Raw genomic sequence first — 17,239 nt, 5'->3', positions numbered from 1 at the left:
CCATAGTCCAGATGATACATTTTATTTATGTATAAAAGCTATTTAATATTGTTGATCTTGATTTAAACTGCCCCAAAAAAACCAGGTAAAGAGGCAGTCAGTACATTTGCCTCACTGAAGCAGGTGCTTGTGGCACCTCTATTTGACTCATACAGTGCAAATTCTGACTCTGATACTGTTCAGTCTCCCAGGCATAGTAGACCCACCACATGACACTGCCATGAATGTAGTTGCTGCATGGGTTGACTTTGCTCTGATGGTTTGTATTTTTCTAAATCCCTTCCAGTTCTTAATCAATGAGTCTTCTTTGTTACACGGAAAGGTTGAATAAGTCAATCTTAATATATGCCAGGGAGTGCTGGGGAATGTATATAAGGAAATCATTGTGGTGTGAAAAAACAAATAGCATCACTTGAAAGCAGGTGGAAGTATCTGGCCTTTGGAGTCTGTTTAAGTTGGTAGGCATGAACAAGGGTGGAGAATGTAAATAGAAATACAAACTCACTAAAACTAAAGATAATAACCAATGAAGGTAAAAGATCATGAGTATACCATTCTTCTCAGTGGGAGTGGTTACCCATATGGGTGGCTGTTTTCAGTTTCTTGAGGGCATCTGATTAGTTTATCTGTCCAAAATAGTTTCTATGCAGCTTCTGAAATCTGCCTACTGAGAAAGATAAACACAGGAGAGTTTTAGACCTGAGAAAGTGGATTAGGGAAGATTGTGTCATAGTTAAAGTCCCAGAAGAAGGAGGTGTCTGTCTGTGGCCTTCTTCTAATTGGATCAGCCCTGACAGTTGAAAAGGACTTCCAGGACTATATAAGGGGAGATGTTAAGAAATAAAATTGTTTCCTGCCTTCACGTTTCAGCCTAGGAGGAGGAAATAAATTACACACACAAGCATTGACTCAAGTACTGGAATCCTTGTATATGTGAAAACAATGGTGTCTGCACATTACCAGGGTAAGGAAGAAGTGAGCTAATATTAATATTATATAGCTACCATTAGTATTATTTCTTGTACTTATTATAATTATATTTTAACCAATGTTACCTGAAAAAAGTGCCTGAAACAAAGTGTTCAATAACTATTTATTGGGGAGTTCCACATTTACCTTGGTTTGTACATGTTCTAATGGGGCTGAAATGCTGAATGTGTAACATAGTCTCTATATTTACCAGAGTCCAAAAACATAGTCTAAAGATGTATAAGTTCACTATTCTACCAAGAAGAGCACCCACCCAACCCAAAGGAGGTTGACTCCACTTCCCTTTGATGGTGCTGTATTTCAGAGTCATAAATAATGTTGCCACTTGGGGAAATGCCACTTACAGCTATTCCTATACTGAAATGCTGTTTACAGCAATTCCATACTTAATATAGAGAATCTGTACTTAATAGTCAGAGAACACAATATATAACAAAATAATAAACAATGAAAATAACCTATCGGGCGGCTAGGTGGTGCAGTGAATAGAACACCAGCCTTGGAGTCAGGAGTACTTGTGTTCAAATCTGACCTCAGACACTTAATAATTACCTAGCCGTGTGGCCTTGGGCAAGCCACTTAACCCCACTGCCTTGAAAAAAAAATCTAAAAATAAAAAATAACCTGTCAAAAACTACAAGTCTATGTCTATTCAGAAGTTCCAAGAACAAGGATCAATCTGACATATGAGTTCTAGATCACACATCTTCTAAGCTCTGGAGCAGAGAAAGAGTGCTTCACAGAACACTTGGTTATTATTGCTTTTATTATTATCAGTATTAATAGCTGGGAGTTATATAGGCATCAATGTTTGCAAAGCATTTTACAATCACATTTTATATTTTTCACTTGTGAAATGAGTGATATTCTTGACCCCATATTATATATATATGAGGAAATTGAAGCTACAAGAGTGGCTTGGCCACATAACTAGGAAGAATTTGAGGAAAGATTTGACTTCAAGACTTTCTGATTTCACACCCAGAACTCACGATGATCAACATAATTCCCCAAAGATATCAGTCACAGACAGCAACTCTGTAGACAGGTCTCAGCTAACCCACAACACAGTAGATTCAGTACAACTGGAACTCAAGAGGACTGATATTTACCCATTTAATCAGTCTGGTTATTGGTACAGACTTCTGATCTCTTCTAACTATAGCTAAATTATTATGTATCAGAGTAGGTGGCTAATCACAGTGAGGAGATGTAACATCATTCCATTTCCTTGTGATCTTTAAAACACCACTCTTCAAAGTCATGGTGTCGCATTACATTATCTGTTGCTTCTCCATATATAACACATTTATGAAGGAAATAGACCCAAAAAAATAGGGGTATTCTACAGAAGGAAGAATTATGAATGTTTTGGGAGGCTGGGACAAGGGAGGGGAATATAAGTAGAAATCCAGGCTCACTAAAACCAAAGACAATACCCAATGAAACGCTGAATAAAAAACTTACCAATGAATACCTCACTGCAGTGTCATCCTCTTAACCCTCTCTTGGTTACAATATTAATATCAAGGCCATTTATAGAACTTGATCTTGTTACTCTGGTAACCCCTGTACTTTGCTCCTTTTCTCCCTTTGTGTCTATAGAAACACAAATAGGGAACTGCGTAAAGTCAATTGGTCCTATCTCCACACAATTGTCCATTACTAACTGAAGCCTAGCTGCAATCTGATGTGACCACAGTAACACCCCAAAGTAAAAACTCTGGTCCTTACAGAAGTTATCAACTTAATTTGCTTTTTGGTAGAGTTCTGATAATAATTTGCCACTTCTTGTCATAGAATAGAATAGAAGGGGAGAGACTCCAATCAAATATTCCTTTACATTATAATTTTGAGCTGGCACCTTTTTTCCCCCTAGGAAATAGTAAAATTGCAGACCCACTGCTATTTTAAAAAAATTAATAATGTCCTCCTGTAGGGTTTTATTGCCACAATTTCCTGAAGTCATTGATGACTTGTCTAAATATATTCACAAGGTTGTTCCAAGGCTTATAACAATATAACATTACAATATAATAACAATAATAATAATATATTATTATAGATCCTATAATAATAGCTATAATGCTATTCACAAGGAGAGTTTTATAGTTTCTAAAGCACTTTACAAAAGGCGCATAAGAGGCACCATGGATAGAGCACCAGGCCTGAAGTCAGAAAGACCTGAGTTCAAATATAGCCTCAGACACTAATCAGCTGTGTGACCCTAGCCAAGTCACTTAATCTTTGCTTGCCTCAGTTTTCTTATTTGTAATATGGCAATAATAATAGCATTTACCTCCTGGGGTTATTGTGAGGATAAATGGAAATATTTATAAAGCATTTTTCAAACTTTATTTTTTTAAAAACTTCCAATTATATGTAAAAATAGCTTTCAACATTCATTTTTTGCAAGATTTTGAGTTCCACTTTTCTCCCCCCACCCAACCCCTCCCCTTGACAATAAGTAATATGATATAGATTATACATGTATAATCATATTAAACATATTTCCATATTAGATAGGCTATGAAAGAAGAATCATAATAAAAAGAAAAAAACACAAGAAGGGGGAAAAAACATAAAACAAATTTTTAAAAGTGAAAATAGTATGCTTTGGTCTGCATTCATACTCCACAGTTCTCTCTTTGGCTGTGGATATCATTTTGTATCATCACACAATGTTAATGTATACAATGTTCTCTTGATTCTGCTCACTTCACTCAGTATACTTTTTCAATTTTAAATTTTTTTAGAAATACTGCTGTTGTTGAAGCTGAATTTTCTTGACTTGGGGTCTGGTGTTTTTTCTATCCCCAACTCACCTAGCTACCAACCAGGCAGCATGCCCATACGGCTTGCTTCTAAGGGAACTGTTGTGCTTGAAACATTGCTATTCTCAAGGTTCTTGGCTTCTGAGTCCTGTGTATTCTTCTCCATTGTCTGAGAGATAGGAGGGTGGTGATGGTGGTTTGATTTGTTTGGTACATGCTATTTCCTGTCTTTTCTTTGGGGTACCCTGATGCTTCAACTAGGCAGGCTGACTTGCCTGCCCTGCATATGGTAGTTGGTTGGCAGCTGGTGGGATGAACACATAAAGTAGCTCATATAATGAAATTTTACAGAAAACACAACTTTAAATACTAAAGGTTTTTTTTCCTCAAGAAAGAGAAAACTTTCCAAATTAAAATATATTCTCTCATCTTATTTAACAAACCATGACCCATATAATTCAAACTTACCTTCAAGGTTGTACTGGATATAATCTGAGGACCTGAATTTGAATCTCAGCTCTTCCTCTTACTGATTGTGTGACCTTAGGGAAGGTTACTTAAACTTTCTGGGTTTCAATTTCTTCACCTATAAAATGAAAAGGTAGGACTAATTAACCTCTAAGGTCATTTCCAGTTCTAAACTTCTGATCTAAATATAACAAAGTCATCACTATGAACTTTAATGAAGTTGGAGATATAGATATAAATATAAAAGATAGTATAATAGAGGGGAGATATCTCATGTAGGAGAATGGTAGCCAGAGAGGGATATTTTGATTTGGAAATTAAAAGGATGGTTAGTGCAACCATAAGAGAGTATATTGACCCACCCTTTTCAAGAGCAGTGACAGTGTCAAGTTGAGTCAAGATGGTTTAAGTTATTATAGACCAATGAAGGATGGAGGAAAGTGATGTCTCTGAGACTAGGCAAAATAAGAAGACATGTTCATCAATTAGAGCCCAGAGTCATAGGAATGAGAGCTTCATTTTTGAAAAACAGGCTAGCAAGTAGGTGACATAGTTAGAGGGAGGACTAGGAAGTGATGGCAAGTTTCAGAATTGGAAAAAGAAGAGGGATGGGAGATAGCTGGTCAGGGAAGTGAAATGTGACTGGAATCAGGTCTAGATGTAGTAGGGGAAAAAAAGCAGCCACTAATCGGGACAGAGGGGGGTCCCAGAGCAGGAGTTCCAGGCATGAAAGAGCAAAATTCCTCCAAGAATTGGTTTCTGGTCAGAAGATATGACCCCAGTGCTAAGGATGAGTTCTACAGTGGTGTACACATCTATTTGCCCTATATTAAATAAAGCACTAGGTCTCTGAATTTTTAAAATTTTGTGCCTCTTTTTCTGTTACCTATCCTACTGGTAAAGTTAGGAAGGGGGTGAGAAGAGTGGAAGGTGGGTAGGTATACTGATGTAACAGAGATTTGCTGATTCCATCTTTGGTGATCTGAGTATGTGACAAAGCCTCTTTATAAACAGAAATGAATTTTAAAAGGCAAGTCATTTAATTTGGAACAAACAGTATATATAGCATACCCCAGTGTGAGATAACCAGGGCTAAAACTTACCCCCAAATCAAGGGAATATTGGGAGTTTAGAATAATTATTCCCAGACCCTTCCTCTTAGCTTCCCCATTCTTTAAATGTTAGATCTTATGATTTGGCATTGTCTAGAAAAAAATCAACAATAGCTGTGGTCTAAAACAGGTATATCTTACTCTGCACTTATCTATGAGTAGATGGATAACATATTTGTCAATAATTCTTTGGAATCATCTAGCCATTTCATTTTAAAGATAAAGAGAATAAAAGTAAAACTGAGACTAGAGAAGTTGTGACTTGCCCAGTGTCACACCTGCATAAATAGAAGACTATATTCTCTGAGGATGGTAGGGGAAAGGCTGTAGAGTTGTAACTTGTGGGGAAGGTGGGGGTCAAATATCAGTGTCACAGAGATAGGTGATTGTACATCCAGTAGGTATAGCAGTGAGGATTGAGAAAGGGTGGCCTAGGGGGCGGCTAGGTGGCTCAGTGGATAAAGCACCGGCCCAGGAGTCAGGGGTACCTGGGTTCAAATCTGGTCTCAGACACTTAATAATTACCTAGCTGTGTGGCCTTGGACAAGCCACTTAACCCCATCTGCCTTGAAAAAAAACCTAAAAAAAAAAAGAGAGAGAAAGGGTGGCCCTATTGTCCAAGAAATATTGAATTATAGTGACAGAACATAATGCAGAGCTACCAAAACCACTAAATGATTCAGCTGGGTAGCACAGTGGATGGTGCAGGGCCTTGAATCAGAAAGACCTGAGTTCTTTGCCAGCCTCAATAGCTGAATAGGGAATAGCTGAACAAGTTATAGTATGAGTATGATGAAACACTATTGTTCCATAAGAAATCATGAATGGCTGGACTTCAGAAAAGTCTGGAAAGACTTGCATGAACCAATGCTGAGTGAAGTGAGCAGAACCAAGAGAACACTGTACACACAACATTGTGTGATGATCAACTATGATGGACTGAATTCCTCTCAGCAGCTCAGTAATCAAACACAACCCTAAAAGACTTGTGATGGAAAGGGCCATCTACATCCAGAGAAAAAACTGTGGATGTATGAATGAAAACCAAAGCATACTATGTTCATTTTTTAAAACTTTGTTTTTCTCCCTTTTTCATGGCTTTTTCCCTTTCATAACATGACTAATATAAAAATGTGTTAAACATGATTGCACGTGTACAAGCTATATTAGATTATTTGCTGCTATGGGGAGGAGAAAGGGAAGAAAGGCTGGTAGAAAAATGTGGAACTTAAAAGCTTACAAAATGGTGTTGAAAACTATTTTTGCAAAAATAAAATAGCAAATTTAGGGTGGTCCTACTAATTAATGGATATGTATGGAGGCTGTAATGTTAACCATAAAAACAAACCAGTAGAGTGACTCAATGGAGATAAAAGATGGTTGTTAATGTGTTTGCTTCCATCTTATTTCATAGTTGCTTTTCTTTCTCCCTTTCTTTTTTCCTTTTCTTTCTTTCCTTCCTTTCTTCTTTTTTTTTCTTTCATTCCTTCCTTCTTTTCTTCTTTCCTCTTACCCTTTAAATATAGCTATACCTCTAGAGTCTGCCCTTGGTTAAGGAAGGAAGAAATAAAGTAAAGAAAAAGAAAGGAGAGAAATATGTATTTATTGCCTACTGTAGACAGGTGGTTTGCTAAATGTTTTACAAATATTTCATTTGAGGAACTCTAAGAAAATCTCAAAGGACTTAAAAAAGAATAATCAGGAACTTGTGATGAGAATTCCAAGAGGAGATTCACACTGCCATTACATAATGGTGAGCTGGTGATTAGTGATTAGTGATTAGGACCTGAATTCAGTGTAACAGAAGGGAAGGGAAGGGAAGAGTGGGTGTCAAGGATGAAAGAATCAATTTTATCCAATGTTGCAAAGCCCAAAGTGGAGGAGGAGGAGGAGGAGGAGGCTGAAAATCCCAGAATATGATACTGTGTAATTCTGGACAAATTGATTTTGAGATAAGGCCCTTATTGACTTTGCAGAGAACTATTTCAACAGAATAAAAGATAAAAGCCAGATTGCTATGGGTTGAGGATTGAGTAGGTGATAAGGAAGTGAAGGAGTTCTTTATAAAATTTTGGCAGTGAAGAGAAGATAAAGACTGATAATGGCAGTTCAAGGATGTGTGTGTGTGTGTGTGTGTGTGTGTGTGTGTGTGTGTGTGAGAGAGAGAGACAGAGAGAGACAGAGTATACTTACATATTTACAGGCTTGAGGAGTATGTGCCAACAGAGAGGGAAATGGGGTAATACAGAGAGAGAGAGAGAGAGAGAGAGAGAGAGAGAGAGAAAGATTGATGGAGCAAAAGAACAAAGAATGTGGGAAGGGATGGAATTGATGGTATGGTGGAGGTATCAGCTTTGGTAAGTAAAAAGGTCATGTCTTCCTTAAAATCTGGTATGGGGCAGCTAGGTAGTACAGTGGATAGACACTGGCCCTAGAGTCAGGAAGACCTGTGTTCAATCACAGCCTCAGACACTTAGTAGCTGTGTCCAGGTTCACACAACTACTAAGTGTCTGAGCTGCAGCTACTGAGCGTCCACTATGTACCAAGTTTAAAAGTGACTTTATAATTCATCTAATCCAACCATCTCATTTAAAACATTTTTTTTCTTCCTCTCATTCCTCCCCCTTTCTATACTGGAAAAAGAGAAGGCAGTAGAGAGATGAGGGCAAACATTCTTGGGATGCCAAGAAAGATAGAATATTTTATTTGTGGAATAGCAAGGAGACCAGAATGACTGGACTGACGGATGCAAGATGAAGAATAATGTATAAGACTGGAAAAGTAGAAGGCCAGATTGTGATGAACTTTTACTGTATTTTGTATTTGATCTTGGACACAATAAGGGAGCCACTAGAGTTTTTTGGCAGTTGAAATTTCCCTCAGGTCCTGAGATTCCAAAGGCCAATACTTTCTCTGGTACCATACTGCCTATAATAATGAAGTCACTTAATTAAGGACATACTCTTATAAATGGATATAGGGCAAGGAATTGGAAGTGATCCTGTGTTCTTAAAGGCTATATATACCAAGTAGAAGGTAGGAAGGCACCTTCCATTATGAGTCTGGTGATAGATTGTGTTTGTCTTCCAAAGATCAGTTTAGACTCTGCAACTCATCACACCAAGTTTGACCACCAGAGGAATTTTTTCTAACTTCTACTATTTATAAAACCATATACTATAGAAAGCAAGGAGGGGATATGATCTACATTAGGCTTAACTTGTTTTCTCAGTTTCACAAAGTATGTGCTCACTCAGATTGTATCTGTCACACTTTGGTAATTCCAGCAAAAGTTTAAACTTTTTTCATCATTATATTTGTTATGCTGATCTTAGGTGCTACTGTCAACAAATTGTTCTGGGGTTCCATGACCTGCACCCTATAAAACAAGGAACTTAAATGTTGTGTGTCCTGACTGTTCCACTCTCTCACTTCTCCTTAGTCTTCTCTATTCCTTGAGACAAATTGAAATTGGACCAATTAATAACCTTACAACAGCCTTCAAGTGAGGCAAATTTCATTGTTCTTATTTTAATAAATTTCCCTAGCCACCCAACCTTCAGTAACTATCATCTTGATCAATTGGTAGCCATCAACAAAGAGTCAAGATTCTTCACCAACAAAACGATGACTTACTGAAGGCACAGAATTAAAAACTTTTTTGCTAAAAATTGCTATTAAGATATGTATTTTAATAATACAGTGCAAACATAACTTATATGCCCTGGGAAACAAAAAAAAACCTCATGTGACTCACTTTGAGATATTTGCTTTATTGCAGTGGTCTGGAATCAAACTCACAATAACTTTTGCAGTATGTTGATTTCCAAAATATCAAATTTAAATAAGAGTTTTATTAAACTGAATGTAATAATTTTCACATTTCAATTGAGAAGATATGTGAAAGGTATTTATTTAGGTCTGTTAGAACTTGAAATGTATTTCAAATACAAAAATTCAAATTGTAAAGCAGCATATACATTTTTAACTAACAATGGTGAAATAAATACTTATCTAATCTTGGGAAAAATTAACACATATCATTTGGTTATAGTAGACAATTTATCCTACAAAACATCATAATTTGCTCCAAAATATATAAATACAAATGCATGCAAAAAATCCTCTTGAATACTTTAATGTGCTACATGATATAAAATCCAACTTTACAAGACAGCAAATATGAGAATTTTTGGACTATGTGGATGTTGCTAGGCTTGTCATTTTGAAAGAAAAATGAAATCTTATTCAGAGCCCAAAAATGTAGGGAGACCCTAAAAATGTAGCAGAAGCACTTCCGCACACTGGTTTCAGTAGTATAGTTTGTGCAGAAATGTTTCCACTAGATTTATAGAGTTGTTTTAGAAGGAGAGACTTCATTTGGTCAACTGTTTGACACTCTGCAGCTCTTCAACAGGTTCCCACTTTTGGTTAATTGTGATAAGCTATTAAAAAAACAAAACAAAACACCACATAGAAAGAGAACATTATTTCAGAAGCTATTCTAAAAATATGTGTACAAGACATCATCCTTAGCACTAGCAAAGAAATATATATCCTGTTTCAAAAAGAAACCCAGAATTTGTAATGTTCTATAGTTTATAAGAAATTGTCCATAATGAACCAAGACTGTAAAAAGATAAAAGGTCAATTAAAAAGGGTCTCTTGAAATATGTTTGAAATCGAAATAGAGATTTATTTATGTTCACTGCCTAGGACAGATATAGTCATGTTAAGAGATGACAGAAATTTGAACAGTTTCTATTTTGCTTGTTTGTTATATCGCTGAAAATTTAAGTTGGAAAGAATAAAACAAAATCACTTAAAGGTAACAGATGAGATGAGAAATGCTTTGGCCAAGAGAAGTTCTGGGTTTCTTAGTGTTTTTGTGTATGTCATGGACTCCATTGGCTGTCTGGTGAAGCCTATAGATTCTTTCTCAGAATAAGGATTTTAATTTATAAAATATATTGGATTACAAAGGAAACCAAGTATATTGGAATATGTAGGGATGCATGTGTATGTTCTGTTAATAATGAGAAATTTGCTGTAAAATTTTTTGATTTCCTACTTTTTTTCTAATTTTGGCTACATTGGTTTTATTTGTGCAAAACCTTTTAAATTCTATACAACTAAAAATTATCCAATTCACTTCCTGTGATTCTCTCTCTTGTTGGTCATTATGTCTTCCTTTATCTACATTTCTGAGAAGTAAAACTTTCTATGCTTTTTTACTTTTGTAATGATATCATCCTTTATGTCTTACCTTAATATACAATGTGAGATGTTAGTCTATGCCAAGTTTCTGTCAAAATGTTTTTGAGTTTTCCTGGCAATTTTTGTCAAATAGTGGTCTTGCTCCCAAAGTTTAGCTCCTTGGGTTTTAAACATTAGATTACTATGACCATTTATTAATTTATTCCACTGATCTATTCCTTAATCAGCACCATATTATTTTCATAATTACAACTTTGTAATATGCTTTGAAAGCTAATACAGCTAGATCAACTTCTTTAATACTTATTCATGCAAAAGGCAGTCAGCAGAACCCGGAAAACAATATACAAGAAGACTATAGCAATGTAAAAAAACAGTAAAAAATTCACACCTTATGCCACATAATTATCCATAAATGTACCTAGCATTTAGGTACTAATAATTTTTTCAATCCAAGTCATTTCTAGCTGAGAGAAATATATGGCACAGTCCACCCACCCTTGGAGATCCCTTTGCCAGTGAAATATGAAGTAATGTTTTTAAGGATCTTAATCAAAGAAGTTAAAATGCAGTTTAGCATTAAAAGTTCAAAGCTTGACTCTTTCCTTGATCACTCCCAAATCAAGTAGGCTTCCACCTGAATTAACTAGGGAGAACTCCTCCCTCTAATCAAACCTGAACCTTTTCAGAATAAATGGAGGATAATTCCCATTGAATGGATTATTGGGAACTTTCTTCAAGATTGTTGCAAACCAATTGATTCCAGGGTGGAAAAGAAGAGACTGAACTTAGGTGAGTGGATAACCAAGGTGTGGAGGAGGGCAATTTGTTTTAAATTTGACAATCATTTTTATGATTTCCCCCAAAATATCTTTTTTTATTGACCTAATCCATTTTTAAGGATACAAGTCTAGAAAGGGTTTTCTGACCTAAGGCTATTTTTAAGTATTTCTAGAGAAACTGAAGACTTGGGCGGGGGATATACTTGTCTTCCAAAATTTGAAGGGACTATCATTTTAAGAGGGATCAGATTATTCCTCTATATTCTATAAGAATGGTGTAGGTCAGGAACATAGTCACACAGGTTTGACATTGTGTAAGAAAACATTAATTATTCAACAATAAAAATTATTCTTGTGTTGTAAGATTCCACAAGTATTCAATAAAAAGTTAGATGATGATGACATTTAGAGAAGCTTTAGAAAAGATTTCTCAAGCTGGTGAGTATTTGGATTAAATGACACCTAAAGTCTCTTCAACTCTACAACAAATCATTTATCCTCACAGGAATATTAATGTTTTCCCTGTGTGGTAATTTGAACTATATTGGAATTATTCATTATCTGGCATAAGACAGTTATAACATACATTTATTAATTCTATTTTATATAGAAAAATTCCTAGAGTTGTCAGAGTATTTTAGCTGTACCTTTTGAGGCTGGGCAGGATCCACATTTTCCCATGGTTCTGGATTTGTCTTTCTGTTAACACTAAAAAATAATTATGAAATTAATTCAATAACATTATGACATTGTAACCTCAAGATTTTAATTTTCCAAACTGACAGTTCCATTTTGATTAAGTGGAACTCTTTCCATATTGGGAACATCCATCATGCATTTAATCTATCCTATATCCTAAATTGTTATTAGGATCACACAATTCAATTCAGCTAGAGATTTATTAGACAATGTGTTCACAGCTACTTAGCTAAGAACCCTAGAATATAACACTCTGCAGGGGCAAAAACTGAGCTCACTCCCATAGTAAGCAGTTTTTCCTTTCTCCCAGTAGCTGAGCAGACTATTGGTAATTTAAACCAAGCACTAGCCTGGAAGAACAAGGAAAGGGAACTAAGGGATATATTAGCAGCCTATTTAGTTTTGCCGCTGAAAGAAAAAAAATTTAAACAGCTTAAAAATAAAATGGAAAAATACCTTATAATTGAAACCATAATTTTAATTTGATTATGCAATTCTCAGTTTTGAAAAAGTCATGGACTAAAAGATACTTATAAAAAGTTACTTTCTCAATATCAATTCTTTTAGTCTTATGAAATTTTTTGGTTGTCCGTCCAAAAAGCAACTTAAATTTAGCCTACCAGTAACAGTCTTCCAATTATTTCCCCTGTTTACTTACATCACATCAGTTTTGAAAAGGGAATATATGGACATGTAGGTTGCTCCAATTCCAGCAAAACTCACAAATGCAATCAAAGGAATAAGCTAATGGGCAAAAACATCGCAAAGAAACATCTTCAGATGACTTTAAAATATTAAATGATACAGAATAATTAACTTGACTTATTGTAATCATGTAAAAAAAATGTCAATACTTACTTCTTTCTTTTTCATCACTAGTTGTAAGAGGTTCATGATTGTGTCTTTTGAGTTAGTAGTCTAGAACAAAGAAGCTCAGTTATTGGTTAGCTCAGTCACTGATACAGCAAATAAGTTTCTGAAAAGTGCCTGTAAAGTGCAGTCCCTACCCACTCATCACTCAGAGCCCTTCATAGCCTAACCCTCTTTTACCCTAACCCTTTTAGTCTGCTCACTCCCTATCTGACACTGGTCTCCTGGCTGTTCCACTTCATTTCTCCTCTTTGGCACTGGCTCTGGCTGTCCAGGAACAAATATTGACATCTTTAAGTCCAACCTAAAATCCCATCAACAAAGCCTTTCCCAACAAAAGCAAAAACACACAAATGAAACGAAAACCACAAATGAACTCATCTAAAAATTTCCCGTTGCAGCAGAAGATGGATAAAGCAACCCAACCTTTCCCTACCAAAGAGGATGAACTGGAGTGCGTCTTCTCAACAGAAGAGCTGCAGCCTCGATGCTCGCTGCCTCTCAAGTTTATGTACCGAAGATGACGCCTGGGAAGGAGGCGGGCCAAAGCCCAAGTCACGTAGACATAGGTTGGTCACTTATTTTCGTTTCCTAAAGGCTCCTCTCCCTCTCGCCCCCCCCCCAACTTTCTTTTGGTTTTTGAGCCTCTGGGCGTACCCAGATCTAGTTAAGAGTGGAGGAGAGAGAATAAAACGGTCTTCGCGCCCTCTGCCGGGACCCGAATACCGCCAGGTGAGCCGCAAGAGAGCGCCAGGTAAGGGAGGCAGGTGCGGCTCCCTCAATCTCCCCCCTTCCAACCTTCTCCAGCCTCTTCCAAACCTAGGCATCGGTGCTTTGACTTCTGGAATGGATGTAAGGAACCCAGGAAAGGGGGGGGGGGGAGCGTGAGGACTGTTTTATTATAGTTGTTCAACAAAAAGAGGCAAAGTGGACGATTTAGTTATTGGGTCCTGTGAAGCCGCTTTCAATCGACTCGTCAAAAAGCAGTAACTTAGCATCTACTGTGTCCCTGCCCTGGGAACTGCCGAGACAAAACTAGTTTGGTTTGTTTGTTTGTTTTTTTAAAGGAACAAGGTCGTCTCTGCCCTCAAGGAGTTTACAATCAAATGGGTATAGAAAGTAAGTTATTTACACAATAAATAGGACATTATTAACAGAGGAAGGGCATTGGAATTAAAAGGGTTGGGAAAGGCTTCGTTGATGGGATTTTAGGTTGGGACTTAAACTAAAGATGTCAATATTTGTTCCTGGACAGTCAGAGCCAGTGCCAAAGAGGAGAAATGAAGTGGAACAGCCAGGAGACCAGTGTCAGATAGGGAGTGAGCAGACTAAAAGGGTTAGGGTAAAAGAGGGTTAGGTTATGAAGGACTTTGAATGCCAAAAAGAGAGCATTTTGTATTTGGACCTAGGTAAAAGAAAAGCACTGGAGTTTGTTGAGGTGGGGAGAGGGGATGGGATATGATCGGACCTGCTTTTAGGAAAATCACTGCAGTGGCTTGAATGGAAGATGGATTGGAATGGGGAGAATCTTGAGGCAGGCGGACCCTTCCACAATTATCCCACTAATCCTGGTTTAAGGTGATGAGGACCAGCTCTGAGCGGTGGCAGCCTCCAAGGAGAAAAGGGGGCATATTTAGTAGATGTTACCCTTGACAATAGTTTACATATAGAGGTGACATAGAGTGAGGAAAGTCAACACGACTCCTCTTTTTTTTTTTTGGCAAAACTGAGGAATCTATACGGTGGTGTTCCTCTTTACAGTAATAGAGAAGGTAGCAGGTGGGAATGTTCATTAAGAAAGCTGAGTTCTGATCATCGGGGGAAGTCAAACCAACCTATGGAATCCGATCAACCTGTCCAATCGGGCCGATGTAAGACAAAAAAATGCTTTATGTATAAAGATATTTGCTTTTTTTTTGGTGACAAAGAATAGGAATCTGGGGATGTTCATAAATTGGAAAATTAACAAGGTATGGTATATAAATTTGATGAAATGGCAATTATCAGTCTAATGACTATTCAGAATTCTGGAGGACTAATGATTCTCTTCATTTTATGACTTTACAAGGTTTTTTTTTTCTTATGTTCTCAATTAGAGAGAGTGGAGACCGGTAAAGTAGAGGAGGGAGAAGTGCTCAAGGTCTCACTGCTTTTCAAATTCTTATTCTGGATGTCAACTCAAGTCTTCCTGAATCCGGTTTAGCACTGCCACCTAGCTTTGACAAAACGTCATGTCCTCCAAGGTTCAATCAATAATCTCTAAAACCAATGTGGTCTTCCAAATAAGAAATATGTTCAAAACTATAGCTAAATCCACATTTAAGGGGGGAGCACTGCTTCCCTGACTTTTCCTGCATGTTCTTGAGTGGGCTACTTTTCAACTTCCTTTTGTGAACTGTTTCCTGCCTTAGATTGTAAACTCCTCAAGATCTAGGATTATCTTTTTTATTTGTATTCCCAGCACCTGGCACACTGTCTATATTTCCATAAATATTCTCCATTTCCTATTCACATTCAAAATAAGCACAATAGCTTTTTTAAAAATAAAGGTAAAGCTCTTTAATGAATTTAAAAAAAAACTATCTTGGATCCTTGCAGTGATGTAAATCAGTGTCCAGGTAAGCCCTGAGGGTGAAACCATAGTCAGGGGCAGTTTCTGCAATCTTTTTCATCCCTTCTGTATCTTCAGGTCTTGCCTAAACTTTTGTCTGCCAGCTATATTACAAAGAGAATATAGACAAGTACCAACCCTGCTTTTTTTAGATTGGTGAAGAAAAAATAAGTCTCTGGGAAGAAGCCAGTGTTAAAGGAATCTGTATTCCTTATCCTCAGTTTGCTTTGGGGCATTTCCTCTTGGGTGAGATCTGGGACTCTATTGGTAAAATTGTATCTCTTCCCAACATGAGGGTTTCTTAACTCATCTATTTTTTTTATGTATGCTTTCTCTGATTTCTGTTTCCCCACCAACTTGAATAAATGAAATTTATTTGCTATATACTCCATGAATAGTCATTATGGCACTACTATTTGGTGAGATGAGACTTGGATATAAAGCATAGGGTCCTCCTTTATGGATTAGAAAGTTAGAGGCCAAAGCTACAGTGGTAACAATACATTTTGCTCTGATCTAGTTTAGAAGCCTAGAGAGGTTAAGTACCTTGCCCCAGGTCATATAAGTAATTAATGGCAAAATTGCAATTTCCCCCCCCATGTTCAAAACATATTTGTCCTTCATTCTGAAAGACGACCATGATATGGGGGGTGATGCCATGGCAAGCTCATGAATTGGATTTGAGTGAGAGAGTGCTATGCTAAGTCACCAGCCTTTCTTTCTCCTTTAGAGTCATCAGGGTCAGGGCGGCTAGGTGGAGTAGTGCATAAAGCATATGCCCTGGAGTCAGGAGTACCTGGGTTCAAATCTGGTCTCAGACACTTAATAATTACCTAACTGTGTGGCCTTGGGCAAACCACTTAACCCCATTTGCCTTACAAAAAAACAAAACCTAGAGTCATCAGGGTCCAGGGACCAGATATGAATCAGGATGACTGGAAATGGCCCTGGATGTGAGGTGATCATAATTAAGTGATTTGCCCAAAGTTACACAGCTAGTTAGTGTCAAATCTGAGGCTTGATTCAAACCCTTGTCCTCTTGACTCCAAGGCCTGTATCACCTAGCTCCCTCCTCCATCTTTTAAAATTCTGAGGGCCACCATGTCTTCTGCTGCACTATAATATCTTTTAAAAAATATATAAATATTTTAGTTGTTTTCCAATTATATACAGTAGTAGTTTTTAACCTATCATTTTTGTAAAATTTTGAATTTTTTCAATTTTTCCTCCCTTCTCCCTTCCCTCCTCCCACCCTTCAGAAGGTAATCTGATAATCTTTACATTGTTTCCATGCTACATTGATCAAAATTGAATGTGTTGAGAGAAAAAAAAATATTCTTGAGGAAGAAGTAAAATATCTGAGATAGCAAAATTATGTAGTACATGGACAACTTTTTTTTATATTGAAGGTAATAATATTTGGTCTTTAAATCCACAGGTTTTTCTTTTCTAAAAAACAAAATTTTAATAAATTTATTTATTTTTCAACTACATATGAAGATAGGTTTTCAACAATCATTTCTTTTTTTGTTTTGTTTTGTTTTTTGATTTATTAACATTTTATTTGTTTTCCAATTATATACAATAATAGTATCTGCCTATCTTTTTTTGTAAGGTTTTGAATTTTACAGTTTTCCCTCCACTCTCTTCCCTCCCCCCCACAGAAGGCTGTCTGATAGTCTTCACATTGTTTCCATGCTATATATTGATGTAAA

The 17,239-nt window shown here is 36.7% G+C and overlaps 1 protein-coding gene across 1 annotated transcript; it reads right to left on the bottom strand.

Moving 5' to 3' along the window:
• Nucleotides 1–9,098: 9,098 nt before the first annotated feature.
• LOC141522164 (normal mucosa of esophagus-specific gene 1 protein-like) lies at nucleotides 9,099–13,441 on the bottom strand. The gene is made up of 5 exons (XM_074235335.1): nucleotides 13,350–13,441; nucleotides 12,902–12,961; nucleotides 12,702–12,787; nucleotides 11,992–12,052; nucleotides 9,099–9,790 (listed from the first exon to the last, which is right to left on the bottom strand). The coding sequence occupies exons 2-5, from the start codon at nucleotides 12,935–12,937 to the stop codon at nucleotides 9,722–9,724; spliced, it is 252 nt and encodes an 83-aa protein (XP_074091436.1). The 5' UTR covers nucleotides 12,938–12,961; nucleotides 13,350–13,441; the 3' UTR covers nucleotides 9,099–9,721.
• Nucleotides 13,442–17,239: the final 3,798 nt, after the last annotated feature.

Source organism: Macrotis lagotis, chromosome 4 (assembly GCF_037893015.1).
Source record: "Macrotis lagotis isolate mMagLag1 chromosome 4, bilby.v1.9.chrom.fasta, whole genome shotgun sequence".
Taxonomy (NCBI): domain Eukaryota; kingdom Metazoa; phylum Chordata; class Mammalia; order Peramelemorphia; family Peramelidae; genus Macrotis; species Macrotis lagotis.
Note: the sequence above shows the minus strand (reverse complement) of the source record. Positions and strands in the feature narration are given on the sequence as shown.